General features: G+C 40.1%; 1 protein-coding gene across 1 annotated transcript in view; it reads right to left on the reverse strand.

Annotated features, from left to right (window-relative positions):
- ccdc186 (coiled-coil domain-containing protein 186) overlaps positions 1–15,465 on the reverse strand; it is a 33,851-nt gene that overhangs the window by 15,120 nt on the left and 3,266 nt on the right. Inside the window, exons 3-13 of the mRNA XM_042397416.1 lie at positions 14,233–15,256; positions 13,681–13,807; positions 11,957–12,085; positions 9,545–9,757; positions 7,286–7,405; positions 6,455–6,559; positions 5,656–5,754; positions 3,676–3,762; positions 3,438–3,580; positions 1,243–1,498; positions 599–788 (exon numbers count right to left, since the gene is read on the reverse strand). Coding sequence (XP_042253350.1) covers positions 599–788; positions 1,243–1,498; positions 3,438–3,580; positions 3,676–3,762; positions 5,656–5,754; positions 6,455–6,559; positions 7,286–7,405; positions 9,545–9,757; positions 11,957–12,085; positions 13,681–13,807; positions 14,233–15,236 — 2,473 coding nt within the window. The 5' untranslated portion in view covers positions 15,237–15,256. The remainder of the gene's footprint in view (positions 1–598; positions 789–1,242; positions 1,499–3,437; positions 3,581–3,675; positions 3,763–5,655; positions 5,755–6,454; positions 6,560–7,285; positions 7,406–9,544; positions 9,758–11,956; positions 12,086–13,680; positions 13,808–14,232; positions 15,257–15,465) is intronic.

Consider the following 15,465-nt stretch of genomic DNA (forward strand, 5'->3'; position numbering starts at 1 on the left):
TGATTGGCCACCGCAGCGTGACGTCAGGTTGCGTTTCTCCAAAAGTTGGATCAACTTTCTCACCACAGGCCAGTGCAGCCAAAACCCCCGCAGCCTAAACTCACTACCCACATTCAAACGAATGGGAGGACTAGCATTTTCGCCACACCGCCTGATTTAGTCTGTGTACTGCCTAAAATTAGATGATGTGAAAAAAGAAATCCGTTACTTTGACTTGTGACATATAACTAAAACTATATCTGAATATGAATAACATGAACACAATGGCCGCTTTGGCAGGGCTGAGTGTTAATAAAACTCCTTTTGATTCCTCGCAAAATAAAAAACTAAATAAACTGAAATAAAATCCAATTTCTAGTAATTCTGCAAAAATGTCATCTGCTTTTCTTAAAAATCTGACACTTTTAAAATGACTGTGTGTCTGCACTGACAGTTAAAAAGAATCAGTGGTTCTTAAATCTTCACTATATTCTGTCACCAGGTTTAACAGGAGCCCTCCTTGTCTGTTTATAACATAGTCACATTAAGTTGGACCATAATAGGTTAGCTGCATGATGCCGCCACTGTGTAGAAATATATTGTTAGGTTGTTTCCTAACCCTGAGTTAGCTGTTTCGTCAGGTCCTTGATGTTGGCAGCTTGTTTCCTTTTCTGAGTCACCAGCTCATCTCTCAGCTCTTCTACTCGCGTTTTCAGTTGGGCCACTTCTGTCTGCAGCGCTGTCCGCTCCTCCTGCAGGCCCTGCACCTCCTGCTGCCTCAGCACTTCTTCCCGTTTCAGCTGTCGTGACTGCAGGAGTAATAGAGACAGAAGAAAAATGTTAAGAATAATGCAATAACAGTCATGAATTGATGGTACGATATGGTGACAATGGTGGCTTGTTCCAAAAAACAAAATACACAGATTTCTTCCTGAATGTCACGCCAGATAATATCACTATTCAGGCACAATGTGTGTTCTAAAGTCAGAAAACTCATCTCTTCTGACAATGTCAAAGGACAACTCACTCACTCTCTAGTACATCTGTTCCTATGTGAGATGTAATTAAAAAAAAAGATTAAAAAATATCTTTAAATGGAGACTGACAACAGACATACAATCACCACATCTTAAAAACCTGACTTTTGTGAAGGCTTTCAGCGAGACAGGGGTTTTAGCAAATTCAATTTAGCCATTACAACCAAGTAACATTCAGTCGTGCATCACTTCCACATTTCACTCTGTATGCTCCGAAGTTCCTGACCTTATCATCTAGCAGCCTGTTCGTCTCCTCCAGCCTTGCTTGGAGCTCCGTGAAGCTACTGGAGAGCTGATCCAGCTGAGACTGCAGCGCGTTGCTCTCCGACTGGAGCTGAGCGTTCTTGCTGCTCAGTTTTTCAGTGAAGCCCAATAACTCGGCCTCACGCTCCCTGCTGCCTTGTACGTCACGGTGGAGGTCAGCCATCTGGTTGGTCAAGCCGTCCACTTCCTCACGAAGAGATGTGATCTCTTGTTTGTCGCTGCATGGAAAAAAAAATATATATATATATATATTGACAGAGTGTTAACAAAGAGAGAAGCTTAAATGAAATTAATATCACTGTGAATTTTCCACTGTGTGTGTATGCAATGCATACTATTAGGGATGATATGACATGAAATATGACATGTTAGATTTCAATCTTATTTCAATTATATGTAATGGATTATTTATTCAAATGAGTCAAATCTTTTGCATAGACACTGAAGTTAAAGGCTTGCTGAAATGACTAATAACAGTTTGATTCTAATCTCCAAATTAACTGTCAAAAACCAGCCATCATGTGTCAGGATGAAGGTCACAATCCTCACTGGTAGTGAAGTTGTCACTGCACCAAAATCGGTGGCATCAAATTATTTGCTCTTGCCAAACAGCTAAAAAATGTTGGTGCGGGGGGGGGGGGGGGGGGTTGGAAAAACTCCCTGAGTGACACTCAGAAATACTGCAAAAAAAGTAAAGTTTGCTTTTTGCATAAATCAATTTGGGTTGGCACCACCCACTTATGGCACTCTGGCACACACACAGCAGCATTTCAATAAGTGGAAAAGTAGAAGTTTCTCTATCAAGTCATCTGCACATGGCCGACAGAGCCGTACACCCACAGAGGGACCCGAGTCCCTTTCTGCTCCGTGTGCTATATCTGTCCTTGGCCTATCTTTGAACGCTCTGATAAGGTACATAAAAAAAATAAAAAAGAGACATGAACTATATTACAACCTGTGCAGTCCTATCATCTGCCATTCAGGCATAGTTGGTTTGATAGGACTATCAAACCAACTATGCCTGAATGGCAGTACAGGTGCATAAGTCAAGATGGAAACGGGCCTGTAAGTTAACCTACAGTATGGCATGCACGGCTGGACTTATTTAAGAATACGACACCTCTTACATCATCTTGAGGAATTAGCTTGTCGAGACCTAAATACTTCTAAAAGTTTGCTCATATCGCTGAAATTATACTTCCATTCAGTACTTAAAATGATAACAATCATTTTGTTTTTATTTCCTTAAACATCTTGTCTTTCCTACTGAAGTTTAGTAACAAGATCCCACTTTAAATCTGAGATATATGTATTGTATTCCTATTTCTGACAAACGCAATCAGTCATTTTAAAATACACGTGTATATTTTGCTTATACGACTTCACAGTGCAGCTAATTATGATATTTGATCATGACAACTATTTCCAACTTATATTACCTTTCCAAAAAAAGACTGGGATTGGAACAGCCCAAAATAGTTCACTGTAGCCTGCAGAATGAATTTGCTGTATTCATTCATTGTAAAGCATCAGAAAAGTTTACAAGCGACATGAAAAAGTCACAACTTCCGGAGCTTTCAGTACACTAAACATTTCTGGAAGACAGGATATAGGACTATGATTTCAGACCAGTGATGCTGAAATTCATAATAACGTCAATAATAATAAACATGCCGAACTAATGTCTCACATTAGCGTCTGGTTATTACATTACAGTGAGTTTTACTGAGACTTTCTGCCAGTGAATGTTGACATTTACAGGCAGCGAATGCTGTGCTCACACTGCAGCACACTTGCTTGAAGGAAATTACAAATGTCACTTATTTATGTAGTAAATATCTTGTAAAAGTGTCACTTAATTTGTTTAACACTTTTCTCCATCTTCTGATAACAGCACTAAATGATGAGGTCATCATGTCTTGTTTTCCATTCAGTGATTTACAGCAACACATTAGAACAAAGTACAAAAAAAGCCTTTGTTAATATGCGTGAAAGCGCAAATTTACAGTACATTAGTCATTTCCTTTAGATACTGATCCCATGCGTATCATTAATTTTGCTCTTCAGCGTGTGTTAGTGTATACCATTACGCTTACTGCTGCAGTGCGTCTGTGCTTGAGCTTTTACTGTAAGTAGTGCGAGTGTGTGCGTTTCTACCGTTCTTGCTGATCCTGGAGTGCAGTGATCTCTTCCAGCTTTTCTCTCTGGCGACCAATCTCAGCTTTCTGCCTGTTGATGATCTCTCTGTACTTTGACAGTTCGTCCTCCCAGCGTGGACGCTCGTCCTCCAGACACTTTAACTACGGAGCAAAACGCAACACAAACTCATTCAGCTAATGAGGAGTGGATATCACGTACACACACAGATGTTAAAACACTGAGCGGTATGTCAAACCTTGGTGCGTAGAGTATTGAGCTCATCCATGCCCTCTTTGTAACTCCTCTTCAGGTCCTCCAGCTCTTTGGCCTTTACTCGGTGGACCTGCCGGATGCATTAAGTTATAAATTAGATATTAATCTATAGTTCCTACGTTGAGTCTACTCATAAAAGGGGTTTCTGTCTCTCAACTTCTGAATCCTACTTGTAAAAGGATACCTAACGCTAAAAAGGGTCCTTCACTGCCAATGCTGATTGTGATGACTAAGAGTTAATATACAGTAAATTACCAATTCAGTTCAGTGGTTTTAAACTTCAACTTGAACCTCAATCACACTTAATGAAAACAGAGAAATGAAAGAAAAATCTTACATTTGCATCATTTAATTGCAAATACATTTCTGGGCAATCTGAGTGTTGCATTCATTAAATTAATTTTGTTATGCACTCATTAAGCACATTAATGGTACCAGTGCTAGTCAACTTTTCCAAGAAGCTATTAGGTATCCAAGACAACATGTCGGTAATGGAGATGGCAGCAAATACATCTCCCCCCCTCATTCATTTATCCCTTCCCATCTCATTTCAATGTTAAAACCCAAACAGTAATGGAAACTCAACTGTTTCGTTTACGTTATTCATAACTGAGCTGCGTCACCACTTGAGCACGACACACATCACAGAAACTAACGTAGGCTTGGACCAATTTGCTCATCAGCAGGGCCAGAATGGAGGTACTACATGATAAAAACTGTCCTACAAACAAAAGTACCAGATATGGATCAGCAATGTACTGTATATAACCATTGGAAATTTTAATTGGATAGCAGGAAATCTGGTTAAAATATTATGAGTTTTTATGTCTAAATATGAGATTTTTGGATAAAAATGTGAAGGTGTAAGTCAACAGGTGGAACATAGCTAATTCCAGGTTGCTGTATTTTTAAACATGGGAACTTCACTAATGCTATAATCTGTTAAGATGGACTGATTTTAACTAAATATAAATGTTTACTTTTTATGAGTAAGGTGAAAAATACAAGTATTGGTTTGTGTCTATGAAGGTAAATGTATAAGCTTCAGCACAGAGGTAAACGTTAGGATGTCTGTTTTATGGGCAATCAAATTTTATAAGATTTAATAAGATAAAATATTTAAGTTGAAATTATTACTGATTTCAACATAGTAGTATTATTAGTATATTGTGTTGAACAAGCTCACCAGAGGAAATTCCTAACAACGTTGGTTGTAATGGCGATTAAGTTAACTGAAATTAAGACCTCTAAATTCAAATCCTTTGCATTTAAGACAACTTTTAAAAAGGTCATATATTTGTGAAATTTTAAACATTTTAAGACATTTGAAAGGCTTGTAAACACCCTGGATGAACCAACAAGACTATGGCATGACGGCAAGACATGGGTGATGCTCACTGGGTTGTTGTTCAAACGAGCAACTTCATATTGATTTCTAATCAGCAAATACATGTTTCTAGGCCATTTATTTTTAAAGTGTGATTCCCCTTAGAATGGGGCAGAGGAGGAAAAACAGGCCATTGTGTTTGGATTGAGTCCATGTCTGTGCTTGCATGCATGCAGAGCTTATGTGCCAGTTTGTTACTCATTCCTAGTTAAGGCAATTTCACCTCTCAAACTGATGAAAACAGCTGAAAATAAACATTTTTACTTCAACAGCTGGCATCGAGCCCATCAATAACAGACTGAATAATGGCCAGGCATTGCAGAATTAATGGCAAACCTGCATAACTGATCATTTTGTATATGTAATGGTCTGTCACGTAGATTAAAATAGAAACAAAATTCACAGACAAGTATTTCTGCAGACATGAAGCAAACATATAATCTACAAATGTTATTTTTGCCTTAGCTTCAGTTCGGTCCATTATTAAAAATGGGCGGCCAAAGTGGGCGCTGTATGAGAGAGCGAGTGGTTGAATTCATGAGAATACATGTGTCTCTGTGTGCGAAGCTGTGTCACCTCTAATTGGTCTGTTTGTTCCTGCTTGTGTTTCTCCAGCTCTCCTTTGGTCTCTCTCAGTTTAGCATCCAGTTCATTGGACTTGAGCTCCTCCGATTCCTGGAGGACAGAGAGGTTACCGATTTAAAAACAAGAGGAAGAAGCAGAGCGAGGGAGAAAAAAAACGAACGGAAATAGAGGGACTGATGAAGAGAATACTAGCTTAGTAGAAAGAAAGATTTTTAAAAGATCAGACATGGGACATGCTTATTTCTACACCTACAAAAAGATAGCTTATCTTTTACATTTTTAGATCTTGTTTTATGCTGGCATTGTTCACATTGTAATAACACACTGCTAGTGAAAAAAATACAGCAACAGACTAATCTTCCCACCACAGAGAGAAAACTCCGGCAGCTCTTTGCCACCATCCTAAGGTATAAATGAAAACTACCGTTCCTAGGATTAGATTTTCCTCATTGAGTAGCATCATTTCGTATTCTATTTTAAAAAAATTTCATGCAAACAGACCATTTATATGAGAGTATAGTATATGATAAAGCTAAACATTTTATCATCTGTCACTGACTAAACAGATTTGATAAATGCACTTTTTTGACCAATTGGTTGGTTGATATGGGAGTAGACTACATGAACAAAGACTCTCAAGTTGTTACATCTCCAAAATACACATGAATCTACATCTACATCCATGTCATGCACACAAACTCGAACATACACTGTGTTTCTAGGACAGATACTTCAAATTTGCTCACATTCTTGGTCAAACTAATATGTGTATGTGATAAATATCACAGACCTGGTATGTTCGGATCATGTCCTGGCAGTTCTTGCGGATCTGCTCAGTCTCTTCTTTGGCCTGGGCCAATTTGGACGTGGTCTCCCTCAGCTTGTCTTTAGTTTCCTGCACATAAATATGCTTTTGTGAGTTTAAAATATATGTGAAACAAAAAGGGCATATCACTTCAGAGCAAAGCCACTGGAAAGCCATAACAATTGATTGTTACAGGTTGCTCTTTGTGAGTTCTGGCAGATATACCCAGTATATATATATATACTGTGTACACACACACGTGTATAGACAGATTGATTTATACACACATCAGCCACACAAATCAAACCAAAAATGGTTCCTGTGGGTTTGAGAAACTACTGAGTTGTTGCTTTTTCCCCCTCCGTTTCTCCGTGTATTTGCTTGGGGGCAGTTAAAAATAAAACCATTACTTTGTAATAGACATTTTCAAAAATAGCTACAATGTTAATAATGATTTCCTCGCAGGATCATTACTGTGGCATTTGCACCCCATTTCATTTAGCCCCTGAATCAAAAGACACATCTAATCTTTTTTTTTTTTATGAGGCAGCTGCAAATAAAAATGACTGAAGGGGATGTCATTTGTTTACTGGAAATACTTAGCGGGCACAAGGATGTTTTCTAGACTAAATGAAGAAAAACAACATTAACCTAAAATTTATATACGTCATTTAAAAATGATACAGGTAATGTTGTTTGACCCTGTTCTATTGAAAGAAATGTCTGCTTAATCTCAACACAACTGCTTTATTAAAAAAAGATTTGACTAAAATAAGTTTAAGACAAAATCTATATATATATATATATCGCACTTACCTTGTGGGCATCCGCCTCACTCTTAAGCTTGTTCTGAGCCCATTTGACCTTGATAAGATGCGAGTTGATCTCTTCCTTCAACTTTTCCACCTCTCGAGTAAACCTACTGACCTCCCCTTCCTGAGAAGACAAGACAGATGTGATTCACTAATCTGTTATAACAAGTTTATACATTTAAATGGTACAGTTGTTTAGCTGTTAAATGTGTTTTGCTAAATTATCTACTCAGAAAGTCAAATAACATGCACACACACACACACACACACACAGCTGTAGAAGGAGCATATTAGAGAACATATTACTGCTCTTGTTCAAGGATTATGAGATACTTAACAGCTTGTCATGGCTGATGTTTTACCCCTGCCGATTTCACAACATTCACACAAAACACACACGTTCAGACGCACAGCTGAGATAAGACTCAAACCAAAGTAACAAAACACTAGCAAGATTAAATCTGTGTGCGTTATAAATATAAAAAAGAAAAACACAAGAACAGCAAAACACAAGCATACGATTAAAAGACCGTATAAAAGACATTTATTTATTATTAAAATTAACTTAAAATCAGCACATCAGAGCTGTATTATGGAAACAAGACTAAGACTAGTTGTCAGGTGAAAAAGTCAACTCTGTAAAAATGTGTCTTAAGACAGGATTTAAAAGCAGAAACAGTGTCAGCAGATCGAATTCTGACTGGAAGACTGTTCCTGAGCTGAAGTGCCTGTACAGGAAAAATCACCCTTTGACCTTAACCTGGACTCTGGAACAGCTGGCAGGCCTAACCCAGCAGATCTAAGAGGCCTTTTTTGGACAGTAAGGAGTTAAGACTTGGGTTGGCCATGTAAAGCCTTGTAAGTCATGATTTTAAAATGGATTCTAAAAGATATTGGTAATCAGTGCAAAGAAGCTTAAAGTGTGGTGATGTGAGAAGAGTGTTTGGCTTCAGTCCTGCACAGTCTGAAGCTGAGCTACAGCTCGGACCACTGAGGCAGGTAAACAAGGCGTTACAATAGTCCAGGCGTGAGGAAATGAAAGCATGAATAATTTTCTCTGCATTGCTAAAAGATAACATTGCTCTGATCTTGGAAAGATCAAAGCAGAGTTGGTAGAAACATGATTGTACCAGGTTTTTTTTGTGTTTTGCTCAAAGCTTAGCTCACTGTTGAAGATAAGACCCAGGTTCTTAGCAGTGTTCTTAATATTCAGGATAAGGGGACCGAGCAGTGGCTGGACTTGATCGCGGAGGTGCTCAGGGCTTGATGATAAGCACCTCTGTTTTGTTAGAGTTTAACTGCAAAAAGTTTTGTGACATCCAGTCTCTCACATCAGCTAAGTAGCTCTGAAACGTTGCCAGCTTGTTGCATTCGGAGTGTTGCATTGATCCTTGAGGGATGCTGCACGTTGTCTGTGCAGTTGAAGAGATGAATAAATCAATTGAGACATAAAATTTTCTATTTGACAGACAGGAGGAGAACTACTCCAAGGCTGTTCCAGAAATGCCCACCCAATCCTTAAGTCTATTAATTAGTGTAGTGTGATTGATGGTGTCGGATGCTGCGCTAAGGTCAATGCAGCACCAGACCAGAGCAGCGTCCAGAGTCTGCAGCCATTAATGTGTCATTTGTAACTCTTAGAAGAGCTGATTTGGTGCTATGTAGCTCGCAAGATCCAGATAGAAATTTCTCAAAAATGCTGTTGTTATTAAGCGTTTCCAGAAGTTGTTCTACAATCAGTTTCTCAAGAATTTTGGAAATGTAGGGTAATTTTGAGATTGGTTTAAAAAATTTTAAAAACTGATGGATCAAGGTCTGGTGCTTTTATCAGTGGTTGAATACAGGTTATTTTAAAATAATCTGGGACACATCCAGAGCAAAGGGGGGGTGTTTTAAATTTGGAGCAGACTAAGGCCTATTTCTCCCATCAGTTCTCTGAAGAATTTAGCTGGAATGATATCCAGATGACTGGATGAGGGTTTCATGTGGGGCACAATGTCGGTGAGAGTTTCCAATGTTCGTTACATCAAAAGTCATTTTCGTTGTAAAGTTTGTAAGTTAATGACAAACTAATGAACGTTTTCAATGTCTCTAGTGGCAAATGATGCTATATTCAATACCACATAAACCAAGTTGAAATGGATACATCTAAATGCTAATTAAATCCAGCTAATGTAAGTTTAGCTGAGTTTTTATTTCCTAATGTTAACGGTTTTCAAAATGACAATGTTACAACACAGCCGCACTTTGAGACAATAATCACCTTAGCATCATAAAGCTGCTGCAGCCGGCCTTTCTCCTGGGCCAGCTGGTTCCCTCGGAGGGCCTGGCGGTCCACCTCCTTGGTAGCCTCCCTCAGCCTCTTCTCCAAACTCTCCTTATCCCGCCTCAGGTCGAGGGCCTCCTTCTCCCCCCGCACGTATTTCATCACCATAGCCTCCTTCTCTTGGCGTGCCTCGTCACACTTCTTGTTGACCTGGGAGGGTAGTTTATATCATGAGATAGGTTCGTATCAATCCCCCCCACGCTTTAGCCACTAAGCTGCTTGTATTGTTGGATCTGAGATTTTAAGAAATTGTTGTTTTCCTCAGGAATCTCTATAATGAGATGGCTGGGGAGAAGTATTTATGAGCTGCTTTTCCTGCTGCAACTGCAAACGTAAGTGGTGGAAGATGGATGGAAGGTCTCGGATCGCGTTGTGAATAGAAGGCAAAACTGCTGATTTACAGCTTGTCAAACATTTACAAATAGGGCAGACATTCAGCTTCCTTATTTCACCGTTCAGTGCAATAATGTGGTGTATTATTACTTAATTATTTAGTGCAAGGTCAGTAATGCTGCCAGTCTTTCTTAATGTCTGATAGAAATCCAAAAATATCAAGACTTACTGCTAAAAGCATTGCAGACCAAATACTACTGCCGACATTTTAAAAAGGGATCATATTATCAATGACAAGGCTCGTGTAGTTACATCGGCATCCTTGATCAGCCCAGTCCTTCTCAAAACCAGTAGCCGGTATACCTGCTGCACTGACACCTCATTCTCGACCTGGTAGTTCACTCACTGCTCTCCCCACTGGTCTAACACTTGTGTGTTCATTCCTCATGCCAACGAGATGCTCTCATGTGCCATTTCTCAGTTTGTCAGATAACCGCGTTATGCTCCAATTCCCAGTGTGCACTGTTCGCTCTAACAAGCCGGTGTTTCAGGAGAGCAAGAGGAAAAAGGTAGACAGTGTCCAAACGAGATGCTGTTTGTGCCTTTGTGAGTCACATTTTATTCACCAGGTGTCACAATGTGCTTTTTTTTTTTTTAAAAAAAGCAATACGTTAAAAAAAAAAGGAAAAAATGATCAGTTAGGTGGCATAAAGCTTCTAGTCCATAATATGACCAACTGTTTCAAGCCTTTGGGGCATCAGCTGATTAGGACTGGGTCACCATCTTAATACAAGCTAGGACTGATAGAAGGGGAGAGCCGACTGAGTGCAAAATCTATCTCATGTTGCTCACTGAACAGTGAAATTAAAAATTGTGAGGTGTGACAAAACTGTCAAGAGCAAAAGTGCCCGACACATTTTCAACCAGGTGTGCAAACTACTGGATGAAAAAATATGCTTGCCTCCACTATTCGCTTAACAAGTGATTAAATCTGCAATAACAAGAGTTTTGCGTGCAAAGACCTTGACCGCTCCGCTGCTAGTTTTGTCCAAACGTCGGGATGATATGTGCGATACAGTATGCGGCACAAATAATGAAGCAGCTGTGAGCGACTGTAATTCTTGTTGTGGATTGTCACAGTGATTTAACGAGTGTGTTAGATTAGTAGTTCAGACTTTTTTTTATGCAAGGTGGTTTGAGCTACTCACAGGCAGTGATGTTAGTGTATAGTGTAGGTTTGAACTCAGTCTACATATACTATACAGATACTGTAGACAGAGATATCACAGGCTGCAGACTGTCAACACATTAAACCACCACACAGCATGCAAAACAGCTCAAGAGAACGCACCATCTTTACAGTCTTCCAGACAGAAATCCACTTTCCCATAAATGTGCGATTTATACAAATACACTTCATTTCTGTTGTTTGCGCGACGGGTGATGGAAAGCTTTTGAGAGCCGAGTGCTGTGTTGTGGTTTGAAATGTTTTCATTAACTGTCGCAATTTGCTGCTGTTCATTTCTCTCTCTGACAAGCCGCTGGCTCACAAGAGTATCTCTGAGCACAGGAACTGTAGCCTGAGCTCATGTCATCAATATATATATATATATCAGTAACACTACAAGTGATTAACTCATATCACCTGAGGTAAAAAAAAACACTGAACTATCCCTAAAAAAGGTTTTGTGCATTTTCATTTTGTTAAGCTCCTTTCTCATCTTCACTGTAGCCTCTGCCAAGTAACTACGGCTGTTATTTTATCTTTTTTACACATTTGACTGTGAAGATATGTAAGGGATCCTGAGCAAATAAAGATTTCAATTGGCATTTTGTTCATTTTTTAAAAGTGAAATCATTGCAAGCTAAGTGGAAAACTCTTTAGCCTTAGTTCAGCATAATAGAGGTATAGTAGCAGCACTAGCCGGACATGCAAAATAGGGGCAAACAGTGGCAGAAGTATTATGTGACCAGCTGATCAAGGAGTCAGAGTGTATCTAGGCCCCACAGTTATACCTGTTCAAGTCGGTAGGTCATTTCCTTCTGCATCTGCTGGAGGGCAGCTTTAGCAGCCTGGTCCTGATGAATCAGTTTGTCCCTAGACTCCTTCAGTTCTTTCAGCAGCTCCTCCACCCTGCCCTCCAACTGCAGACACACAAAACAAAAAATAGAGACACAAAAACACACACAAGGTGAGCAACTTGTTGGGCGACATCTACGCCTGGGCCACACCTGGGCTAACCTGCTACACAGGATGACACTTGACACACAAAATGTTGGAGGAAAAATAAATTGAGACAGCAGAGGAAGAGGAAGGAAACTATACTTTTTTTTAAAAAATAAATTTTCTGGAAAAATGCAACATGGACATTAATAATAGACATTTAATTACCAATCCAAATCTAAAGGTTGGAAAAAAATAAAAAGGCTCATACGCATACATTGGGTGTATGCCACAAAATCCCTCCTACACTCTTCCATTGCTTGCACAATGCTTAAACAAATGCCACTACCTCGACAGCATGAATCAATTACTGTTCCTCCTATGGCAACAGTGATGCTATACCCAGCCCAATGAATAGAGCTGTAATTATGTTTGTAATAGATGTAGCTAGATGTAAGTGTTGTAAATGAAAGGGTAGGAGACGCACACACACACACACACACACACACACACACACACACACACACACACACACACACACACACACACACACACACACACACACACAAAAAAGACACAAGACAATGTTTAAAAAAAAAGGCACAGAATTCACACAAATGAATACAGCCTTTGATGCACATGTGGTCTGTTGAATGCTTGTAATCAGGACTCGGTGTCCTTTCCTTCTTCCCACCAGGCTGCTTTGTTTGACTTCTTTAATTACAAGCTATATGGGGCTAGCCTTCAGATTTAATTGAATTGGATTGTCACTGTGACCGGTGCTGCTAAACACTGTTTGTCCTCTGGATTGTCCTCTAATTGTACAACAGTCGGCAGAAGCCAAACTTTAACTCTTAATGGAGATATAACCGGTTCTCGATTTTTTTCCCCCTCCATTTTTTTTCTGAATGTCATCATATCAACATTGAACGATAATCCATCCTATTACCTATCCAATAGCTGTTACCAAATTAAAAGCAAATTAATGTGGAGTGTGCAATTTTTGTATTTTAGATGCGGATATTGTATTAACAAACGCCAGTACTCAACCAAAAGAAAAAGAAAAAACAAACAACTATAGGCAGGCATCTACATATTCACAGATAATAAAATGAAAAGCCGATTTAGCGATGGTCAAGAGCAATAATCTAATAAGTGATCAGAGTTTTATCAACTGTTGAGGTTGCTGTGTCTCTCCTTCCGTTAAGCTGTGACGGTCCCAAACAACTGAACGTTATATAGCAAACATGAAAAAAAATGACAAAAACGCAGGTGTTTTGTGATCACAATTAGCAGAAATCAAGATGTGGGAAAGGACAGGATGTCAGACAAAACACTGCAGTGGAGCGCTTCCTTGCTGATGGGAAACATAAGGTGGATAGGCTTCCATTGTTCTTGAAAATCTATTAAAAATAGCTCGCAGAGACGTGCTGCTGTAATGATGAACACAGTTCATCAGATTAGATTATAAACGTGTTACAGACCACGGGACACAGACAACATCATAAACCAGTCAATTCCACGTGTGATAATTAATAACCTGAGCATGGAGAGGCCATAAGAAAATGAAACCAACCTTTTTAATGGTGGCCATGTGCTGCTTTTCTGTCTCTGCCCTCTTTTTCAGCTCTTCCTTCATGGTGTCTTTTTCTGAACAGATACCCAGAATCAGCTCCTGATGTCTCTTGTTCTCCTCGAGCAACCTATACACACATAATACTAATTCAGGTCAAGTCCATACAAAGTACTGAAGAATTTAGACTATTGTTATTAAGGCCGAAATATAGGGCTGGACAGGAAAATATGCAGGCTGCCCTCTGCGTAATTCATCCAAAAAGTCTAGTTTCATTACAGCAAAAAGGGCTTAAAACTAATTTCCTCCTGAGCCAGCTTAATCAAGACAGATTTCATACAAGTAAAGTGAGAGAAAAAAACAATAGCTATTAGCAAGTAGGTTAATCTCTTACTAATCTGGCCCATTACAGTGGAAGCTAAGTGCTGCACTAATGTGAAGAAGGTGGCCTACAACATCATTATCTGCTCTCAGCAGCAGACACTTCTAATAATCTATAATCTAATAACTGGCATCATTAGTTCAGCGATTTTAACACACAACATAGTCGTTTACCTCTGAATAGCTTTTTCCTGTTGTGCGTACTTGTATTGGACGCACTTCTCGAACACCACCATGCAGCCCTCCTGGTCTGCGGGGAGTCCATTGACAGGTGGGTTGCCTTTCCTCTCGCCTTCGCTCTCACCCTCAGGCAGCTGACACGCCAACAGCTCCGACTCTAGCTCATCCAGCAGCGACTCCTGCGACAGCGAGCGCTGGATCTGGGAAATAAGCTTTCGGCTGCAATCTGTGTCGTACGGGCTTGATGAGGAATGCGAGGGGGCTGAGGTGTTGGCACTGGTTTGAGGGCTGGAAGCGAGCGAGGAGCTGACGGTGTCGGAACTGGGAGTGGAGGGGCCGTTAGAGATCCCGGAGGTGGTTGTGGAGTCGGTGGGTGAGTTTTTGGAAGCCCTTTGGACGGAGGAGGATGACAGGCTCTTAACTAATCCGCTGTCATCAGCAGGTGGGGGCTCTGTGTAACAATTTGTAACCAAGACTGATGGCTGCTCGTTGCTGTTTTGAGCGGTGGGATCAGAATCCTTCACTTCATCAAAAGTCAATAAGGTTTCTATTGTTCCTTCAAGAACAGCGGGTGAGCTTTCTACCACATCATCAAAAGTGGTGACTGGGGCTACCGAAGCGCCACCTGCCTCATTTGAAAGACTAAAAGGAGGTTTTCCTTCTTCAATGGAAACTGTACTGCTATCACAACCGTTATCAGCAGCCAGCTCACTCCCCTCTACCTGTTCCTGATTGTATGTTTGAGCATCTAGCTCCGTCTTTGTGTCCATCTGAACATCTGTTGTAGTCTTGATTAATTCACTGTCAAGCTGCACTTCATCCTTTGCCTGACTGCACTTCTCTGTCTCATCTGCGCCGCTGTCGGAGATTTGCTCCTCCTGTTCTACATTAGATGTGCTGTTGTGAAGCTGATTCAGCGGGGGTGATCCCTCTGAAATAGATTCAGCCTCAGATCCTTCCATCATGTGCGCATCTGAGGCAGGACCAGGTTGCTCCATGGGCCCTCTCTGGTTTAAATCTGTCAGAGAGAGAGAGGGAGAAGCACACACACAGGAGAGGGAGACTGAGTGGGAGGAATGACTGATATACTGTTTGGGTTTTCATAAATAGTGTAACATTGTTTTCCAAAAAACAGAACAGCCTTAAATTCCTGCATGTCATCAACAGAATATGCCCATAATATTTGCATGCTGTGGCTTCCTGGTCTTAAGGTACAATCTTGGCCTT

This window comes from Thunnus maccoyii, chromosome 20 (genome assembly GCF_910596095.1).
Source record: "Thunnus maccoyii chromosome 20, fThuMac1.1, whole genome shotgun sequence".
Classification (NCBI taxonomy): Eukaryota; Metazoa; Chordata; class Actinopteri; order Scombriformes; family Scombridae; genus Thunnus; species Thunnus maccoyii.